Source organism: Globicephala melas, chromosome 3 (genome assembly GCF_963455315.2).
Source record: "Globicephala melas chromosome 3, mGloMel1.2, whole genome shotgun sequence".
Taxonomy (NCBI): Eukaryota; Metazoa; Chordata; class Mammalia; order Artiodactyla; family Delphinidae; genus Globicephala; species Globicephala melas.
Window position 1 is genome coordinate 165,994,478 of NC_083316.1, and position 8,356 is coordinate 166,002,833.

Below are 8,356 nucleotides of genomic sequence, written 5' to 3' on the forward strand. Positions count from 1 at the left end.
GGAAGCCCGAGCCTCAGCTCCCAGCCCCGCCCGCCCCGGCGGGGGAGCAGACAAGCCTCTCGGCCTGGTGAGTGCCGGTCGGCACCGATCCTCTGTGCGGGAATCTCTCCGCTTTGCCTTCCGCACCCCTGTTGCTGTGCTCTCCTCCGCGGCTTCGAAGCTCCCCCGCCTCCGCCCGCCAAGGGGCTTCCTAGTGTGTGAAAACCTTTCCTCCTTCACAGCTCCCTCCCAGTGGTGCAGGTCCTGTCCCTATCCTTTTGTCTCTGTTTTTTCTTTTTTCTTTTGCCCTACCCAGGTACGTGGGGAGTTTCTTGCCTTTTGGGAGGTCTGAGGTCTCCTGCCAGCGTTCAGTGGGTGTTCTATAGGAGTTGTTCCACATGTAGATGTATTTCTGATGCATCTGTGGGGAGGAAGGTGATCTCCGCGTCTTACTCCTCCGCCATCTTGAGGGTCTCCAAGGTATCATCTTTTAAGTGATACACTGCGATAAATGAGCAATTATACCTTAAGATTCCAAACTTTCCCTCCGTAATCCAATCATGAGATTCTAGACACCATCATCAATCTAAAATGCAAACCTGATCAGTTACCTTACTTTTAAAAAGTCTTAAATATCTTTTTTTAAAACTTTTAGCTATACCTTGGAGTATAGTTGATTAACAATGATGTGTTAGTTTCAGGTTAGTTAGTTTCAGTATAGTTGATTAACAATGATGTGTTAGTTAGTTTCAATGATGTGTTAGTTTCAGTCACTTTCAGCAAAGTGATTCCGTTATACATATACATGTTTCTATTCTTTTTCAAATTCTTTTCCCATTTAGGTTGTTACCTAATATTTGAGCAGAGTTCCCTGTGCTATACAGTAAGTCCTTTTTGGTTATCCATTTTAAACATAGCAGGGTACTTTTAATCTTTCATTTATGTCTTCAGCAGATATTTACCCTGTTTTCCTATCATAATTATTAACACTGCCCTTTTCATTCCCCAATATATCCCAGTTGAGAGGGACAATTATTTGATCTCCCCTTTTATAGAGCACACACATCATGTGCAAACTCTGGGGTAAAATCTGTGATCCAGAAATAAACTAAAGAGACTCACTGCCCCTGTTGAAGTTAACCTTACTGAGAGGAAAGAGTTATATAGAGTGCACAGAATTTATAACACACTATATAGAAATAACTTCTGTGATGAACCGCAAGGTTTTATCCAGCCAACAGCAATAGAATTAGAACAACGTGGCCGACATAATTTTAAATTTGGTGGAACACACATTGAGGAAAGTAAACACGAATAGAGGAAACTGTTTTTTAACCCTTTTATTTAACCAAAGAAATTTAATATTATCATTTCAAACTGTAGCCCCATCAGAATGAAGTGCAAGATATGTTATATCCTTTTCTTGTTTCTGAGCCTTGAAATAGTATTTTAACATTACAGTCCATCTAGTTCAAAAGTTAAATTTGATCTGTATCTAGATTTTATAAGATTTCCAGTAGTAAGAAAGATTCACACAAAGTATTTTTTTTTTTTTTTTTTTTTTGCGGTACGCGGGCCTCTCACTGTTGTGGCCTCTCCCGCTGCGGCGCACAGGCTCTGGACGCGCAGGCCCAGCAGCCATGGCTCACGGGCCCAGCCGCTCCGCGGCATGTGGAATCTTCCCGGACTGGGGCACGAACCCGTGTCCCCTGCATCGGCAGGCAGACTCTCAACCACTGCGCCACCAGGGAAGCCCACAAAGTATTTTTTAATCCTCTTTTATGGATGTCTATTCTAGAGTTTGACTCATTTTTCTAGACCAGTTTTAGCATTGTTTCATGACAGAATTACTATCTTTATATAATGTCTTGATGTACTTTACCAGATGAGGGTAACCCAGAGACTTTCCTGGCGGTCCAGTACTTAAGACTCTGCCCTTCCACTGAAGGGGACATGGGATCAGTCCCTGGCTGGGGAACTAAGATACCACATGCCGTACAGTGCGGCCAAAAAAAAAAGAATGTGACTCTCCAGATGTATGTAACTCAAAACTTTTTCCCACTCATAGTTTCCATCTCTTCTGTCTTCCTAGTGAATTTTGGTGAACTTTGACTCCAAATATAGCTTAACGTGATGGAAGTTACAATTTTTTTTTATCTATTTGCGTTTAATTGTATCAAAAGGAATAATCTCCCCCCTCATTGTGAAACTGCTCTCTCTTTTCTTTAAAAATAAAGCTATAGGGCTTCCCTGGTGGCGCAGTGGTTGAGAGTCCGCTTGCCAATGCAGGGGACACGGGTTCGTGCCTCGGTCCGGGAAGATCCCACATACCGCGGAGTGGCTGGGCCCGTGAGCCATGACCGCTGAGCCTGCGCGTCCGGAGCCTGTGCTCCGCAACGGGAGAGGCCACAACAGTGAGAGGCCTGGGTACCGCAATAAAAAAAAAAAAAAAAAGCTATATATTTTGTTTTTGTTAGAGTGAAATTAAGCATTTAAGTGATTATGAAGGTGTTGATTCCAGCAAAAGACTGGATTAAAACTGCAAGACAGTTCAAGAGTAAATATCCCAACAAAAGCACAGTGTGAACAATATTGAAAAACTCAGGACAGAGTTAAAAGAGAAGTGGGATGTGATTAAAAGGGGAAGCAGAGGGAATTTGATGAGGAATTGATATCACAATGAAAATATACACAAGCATGTTCCAAACGGATGAAAGACGTCAACCCACACATGTAATTAACTCAACATTCTTTAAGCAAAGAAAATACATGGGAAACAATAATAAGCTACACTATGGTCTAAAAATCAGAGTGAATATCAAAGATTTTAGAAAATGCAAAGGCCAAATAAGCAAGAAAACGCTAATTGGGGATGTCTAAACATAAATAAGATCTAGATCAACAGAGCACCATTTTTTTTTTTTTTTTTTTTTTTTTGCGGTACGCGGGCCTCTCACTGTTGTGGCCTCTCCCGTAGCGGAGCACAGGCTCCGGATGCGCAGGCTCAGCGGTCATGGCTCACGGGCCCAGCCGCTCCGCGGCATGTGGGATCTTCCCGGAACGGGGCACGAACCCGCGTCCCCTGCATCGGCAGGCGGACTCTCAACCACTGCGCCACCAGGGAAGCCCAGAGCACCATTTTTAAAGTGGTCAAAAGTCATATCAAATCAGAATTCTATACCCAGCATCGATATTGCCCCAAATTAAGATTCTTTGAAAACTTAAAGTAAAGCATTTCATTGTTAGTAGTCTTGAATTGGACAAAATACTAGAATGAGTTATGAAGTCCAAAGGAAAATATCTCAGATCAAAAGCCAGGAATGCAGGAGGAAATGAAAAGAAAAGGAAAGAATAATTTAGAAATAAATATAAGTGAAGTTTGTTTCATAAAGCAATTCTGGAACTCTCTCATGGAGATTAAAATACATGTAGAATTAAGATGCATGACAACAGTAACAGAAAAGTCAGGAAAGCTGAAATGGAATTAAAAGTGTTCTAAGGTATTAGCATTTGGGAGATGTGGTAAGAGCAATTAACTGGATTAGTCTATATTAGTTAAAGGAGTCAGAATTTTATCACTAAAGTAACTTCACAAGTTCTGTATATGACTGCAACTAGCAAGTTTATAGAGAGAAAATGTAAAAATAAAAGAATTAAATTATAGTGAAATAAAGACAGTAAAGAGAGTGTTTATGTCAGAGGGTAGGGAAGGAGTAAGATGGTTGAAATAGTCTCAAATTTACCAGTAATTAGGTGAAATGTAAATGTACAAAATATTGGGTTCTTTTCAATGATTCTGTGATATAGACTTCATAGACTTGTGAGTAAATATTTTGGGCATTCTTTTATTGATAAACATTTATACAATCTGTAGTTTTTTCTATGAAAACATAAGTTGTGTGGAAATTTTAGCATATAGGAACGTCCATAACTTTTTTTGTAGAAGGTATCCATACTGAGTGAAAAAGGAAACATTAAATTTTTGATAGAAAGTACAAACAGCACCCTCATTCACAAATGTATTAAATTTTTTCATATAGTATTTCATATTATTCAATAGTGTCTAATATTGTCAATAGCCCCAAATTCTTGTGTTTGTGTGGAGAGATTTGGGAATCTCTCCAATGCCTCTGATCTGAGATAGAGTGTGTCCTCTCGATTGGGTTGTCTCCTGATTGGGTTGTCCACCCTCTTACCCTATAAAAGGGGGAATCAGAGGCAGAATTCACTGCACTTTCCAGCAAGACACAGGCTGTCTGCATCTCAAGGGTGGGTCCAAGGACAGCTCTCGGAAGATGGGGGAACCTGAATGGACCAGTTTTCCAAGCCAGCCTCTTCTGGTGAGTGTGGAATCCATACCGATGGCAAGAGTGTACATTAGGATGCTGTTTTCTTCTGTAAAATCTAATTTAGCAGAATTTAGCTCCAAAAACAAGAAGGTATCTCATTGAAAGTTATTTCCCAGGTGTTAATGTTTCTTAAGAAATAGTCAAGATTGTGTATATTTTTGTATATGAAGTTTTTTTGGATAATACATGAAATGTGGTGTGTGTGTGTGTGTTTTAACCAAAATCATTAGGTAGTGGAAGTAGTATTTGGCCCTAGAGTGTTTAAATCGTTCTCCTCTATGGACAATTATTTGCCCACAGTGTGTTTGGTCTTTTTTTCTTCTTTTTAAAAAAATTCTGTTCTCTGCTTCAAACAGGGCTCTCCAGTTTCTTTGTCATCCATCATTGTAGTTAATTTCTTTTTCCTACTCTCCCTTCTCACTTCTATTCCTCCCTATTCCGCTCCTTCCCTCTCTGTCTTTGTGTTGGCCTTGCTATAGATCATAGCACCTAATTATACCTAACGCTATTACTAGACATTCCTTAGTCTATAACCCTTTTCTCTCACCAAGATTAAAATAATCTAGGGCAATGACTTTGTTAAGTTAAATTCCGAGTAGTGTGTTTTAGTACACAACTTGGCATATAACAGCTGCTCTATAAATAGGCAGATCATTTTTCTATCAAACATTTTTCTATCAAACATTTCATTACATTTTGAGTAATGAAAGGGGTAGTATTAATTATAATGTCAGGACAACAGGAATAAAGTGAGTTTTATGTTTTCCCTTTAAAAAAATATCTTCGAAGACAGAAGTGTGAGATTTAAAAGGAAAGGTGCACTGATTAGGTTCACAGTTTAAACAGATTATTGTGAGGAGACTTAGAATGGATCACAGAGAGAAAGGATTGAAATCTTTGATTGCAGTCCACCCCAAAACAGACTAACTCATTTTATCATTGTAGCTGTGTGCATTTATTAGAAACATTTGGAAAGTAGTTTTTGGAGTTTGCATAACTTGTCTTAAAAAAAGATATCTGAGCACCTTGGAAAGCCAAAGCACTAAATGACTGTATCAGTGGAAACATTAAAATTCTTATTATCCTCTCTTCATTGAGTACCCAACTTAGTGAGAAAAGCAATCTCAAATAAGTACATAATATGCCACATAAAATTAAAAAAATTTACACAGAGAAAATGTAAGATTAATTTTGATATGGGAACAGGAAAGGTAATTCTGTGGCGTTTTGTAGGTCAAATGAAAGGTGCTCAAGAATTATTCAAAAGTTGGGAATCTTCAGGTGGATTCAGGAGGGCAAATGGATGGCTAATTGGTATGAGAATGTGGGGTGGTAGGGCGTCCAGAATGCCATTCAGGGGCAAGTGCGATATTACTTCCAACAAGTGAGTTTGTGGAGACATTGAGATAAGGATGAACTATTTGGGGAATTGGCTGGTTCAACTTGGGACCTGGTCACAGTGAGTTGGGTCATGGATATTATCACTGATCTGGTGGGTAGGCAGATGGATATTTGGGTCTTAGAGTTGAAGCCAGATCGGTGAATCTGTGAGCATTCCTAGTTCATTAATGGTATTTGAAGGCAGGGGAACAGATGGGATTGCCTAGAAGAAGGTTTGGATGTAGAACAGATGTGAGAGCAGGACCGACTTCTAAGAAGCATCAATTGTTGTATTGAGATAGTAGAGAGAGGAGTAGGAGGAGGGGAGGATGGGAGTCAGGGAGTAAACATTGTTATTTACAGGGCTTCCCTGGTGGCGCAGTGGAGGAGAGTCCGCCTGCCGATGCAGGGGACACGGGTTCGTGCCCCGGTCCGGGAAGATCCCACATGCCGCGGAGCGGCTGGGCCCGTGAGCCATGGCCGCTGAGCCTGCACGTCCGGAGCCTGTGCTCCGCAACGGGAGAGGCCACAACAGTGAGAGGCCCGCGTACCGCAAAAAAAAAAAAAAGTTATTTACAGTGGAAAAAAGGAACTTTATGATGAGAATGTGGCCTTTCTAAGTTATGTTATGAGCAGGAGGATATTTGAGTGAAGATGGGACTTGGATTTGAAAGAAAAGTATTGGAGTGTTGAGAGGTACATGATCTCACTGAAGATGAAGCACTAAAGAACTATGAAAACTAGGTGATTGCAAGTCTTAAAGCAAAGTAAAAAAGAGATATAAAAAAGTTTAATGTCTTGGTATTCAAAGAACCCTGTGATCTCTTTGTCCAGATAGTGTTGGATTAGGGGGTACCAGCATGTGCGGAGTTGACAGTGACAGGGGTGGTAAGAGGAAAACATCCTCAAAGGAGGATGGTGGAGGGGAAAGTCTGGAATTGGTCTGGGCAATGACCTGGAGATTTCTGTCCCTGACTCCTATCTGTTTGATGTCCCAGGCTTCAGTTCTCAATGTGTGGTGCCGGTACTAGCAGCATCAGCGTCAGTTGGAATCACCTAGAAACGCAATTTCTTGTCCCCACCCCAGACTGACTTGCATTGAGATCCGGAAATCTGAGTTCTAACAACCCTCTGAAAGACTGTGATGCAGAGTAAATTGAGATTCATTTCTCTAGGGAGACAGGAGAGCGGTTATCCAAACGAGCTGAGGACATTCTCCATGACCGGCAGTGGTTTCATCCCCCACTTTATTCAAATGGTACATTTCGTTTTGTTTTCACAGGGGAAACTCAAAAGAAATATGATGCCTGAGACGTTGGAGAAGAAAAGACAAGACCATTTAGCCAAGGCCAAGCAGAGACATCGTGAAGGAACTGCACTTCCTATGAGGCTGACCAGCTGCATTTTCAAGAGGCAAGTCACGAAGATAACTTCTCATCCTGACAATGCAGTCAGGCGCCGTCGATGCGAGGGGACCTTGGAGAAGCCCCAGCAAGCCTGTGCATTCAGGAGACTGCAGGGGCTCCAGGTCTACAGCCCTGAAGGAGAACCTTTCAGCACGTTGGACAGCGCAATTATTTTCGGAGTAATTGCCCTGCGTGGTGCTGGTGAATCCCCGGGCCGTGCTGGTGCCGGGTCTCTGCACACCAGCCCTGAAGCCATCACTACTCAGTGTTCAGACGGGGCAGAGATGATCCCAGGATTGGGTCTCTTCCTCCCACAGACCCTCTACAGGCAACGAGTAACATATGCAGATATTCGCCGACAGGCTCGGAAAGTGAAAAGAGCAAGGGAGAGACTGGGTATGGCCTTGAGGGCAGACAGGCTTGCCAGGGAGACAGAGAGAGCCAGGAGCCCTGAGAACTAGGTGAAAAATGGACGAGACTGTCCTGAAGAAGCCGAGTGCTGCGGCCCCTGGGAAGTGGTTCACTGCAGGACAGCCCTCCGTTCTACTTGCCTCTTTAAGTGTCAACCATGTTTCTGGACTGAGATGTTTTGTTAGATGAACATTGTACTCTATTAAACTCTTGGCAGACAAAAACGACAAGAGTAAACGTTTTTGTGAGTGAGAGATTGGGTTTCATGTGACAAGAAAAATGATTTTTCCTTATCTTTGTACACTTCAATCTCTGTCAGGATTTCTCTATTGAATTCTACAGAGGTAATGTAGTCTGGGGGGATTATTTAATGTTTTTGGTTATAATATTTTCTTACATTGCTTACACTTAGGCAAGAAATGATACCTACTCTAGAGATTATTTTTTAATATTAATGCTATAAAATTTTATTAAGCTTGCTTTTTACTTCTCATTTAACATCTTTTTTTTGTCATTGTGTCAAATGCTAAATCAGACATGACTTTTTTTTTTAACATCTTTATTGGAGTATAATTGCTTTACAATGGTGTGTTAGTTTCTGCTGTACAATAAAGTGAATCAGCCATACACATACATATATCCCCATATCCCCTTCCTCTTGCATCTCCCTCCTACCCTCCCTATCCCACCCCTCTAGGTGGACACAAAGCACCGAGCTGATCTCCCTGTGCTATGCGGCTGCTTCCCACTGGCTATCTATTTTACGTTTGGTAGTGTATATATGTCCATGCCACTCTCTCACTTTGTCCCAGCTTCCCCTTCCCCTTCCCC

At 41.6% G+C, this 8,356-nt stretch overlaps 1 protein-coding gene across 1 annotated transcript; it reads left to right on the top strand.

Annotated features, from left to right (window-relative positions):
- The first annotated feature begins 4,274 nt into the window (after positions 1-4,274).
- LOC115865495 (methyl-CpG-binding domain protein 3-like 2B) lies at positions 4,275-7,575 on the top strand. The gene is made up of 2 exons (XM_030880381.1): positions 4,275-4,319; positions 6,991-7,575. Exons 1-2 carry the CDS (start codon positions 4,275-4,277, stop codon positions 7,573-7,575), a joined length of 630 nt encoding a protein of 209 aa, XP_030736241.1.
- The last annotated feature ends 781 nt before the right edge of the window (positions 7,576-8,356 follow it).

Bases quoted from the DNA above. Each gene is read 5' to 3' on its own strand.
- LOC115865495 (XM_030880381.1), top strand. From the start codon at position 4,275: ATGGGGGAACCTGAATGGACCAGTTTTCCAAGCCAGCCTCTTCTG. The intron at 4,320-6,990 runs GTGAGTGTGGAA...TTGTTTTCACAG, and splicing joins TTCCAAGCCAGCCTCTTCTG to GGGAAACTCAAAAGAAATAT.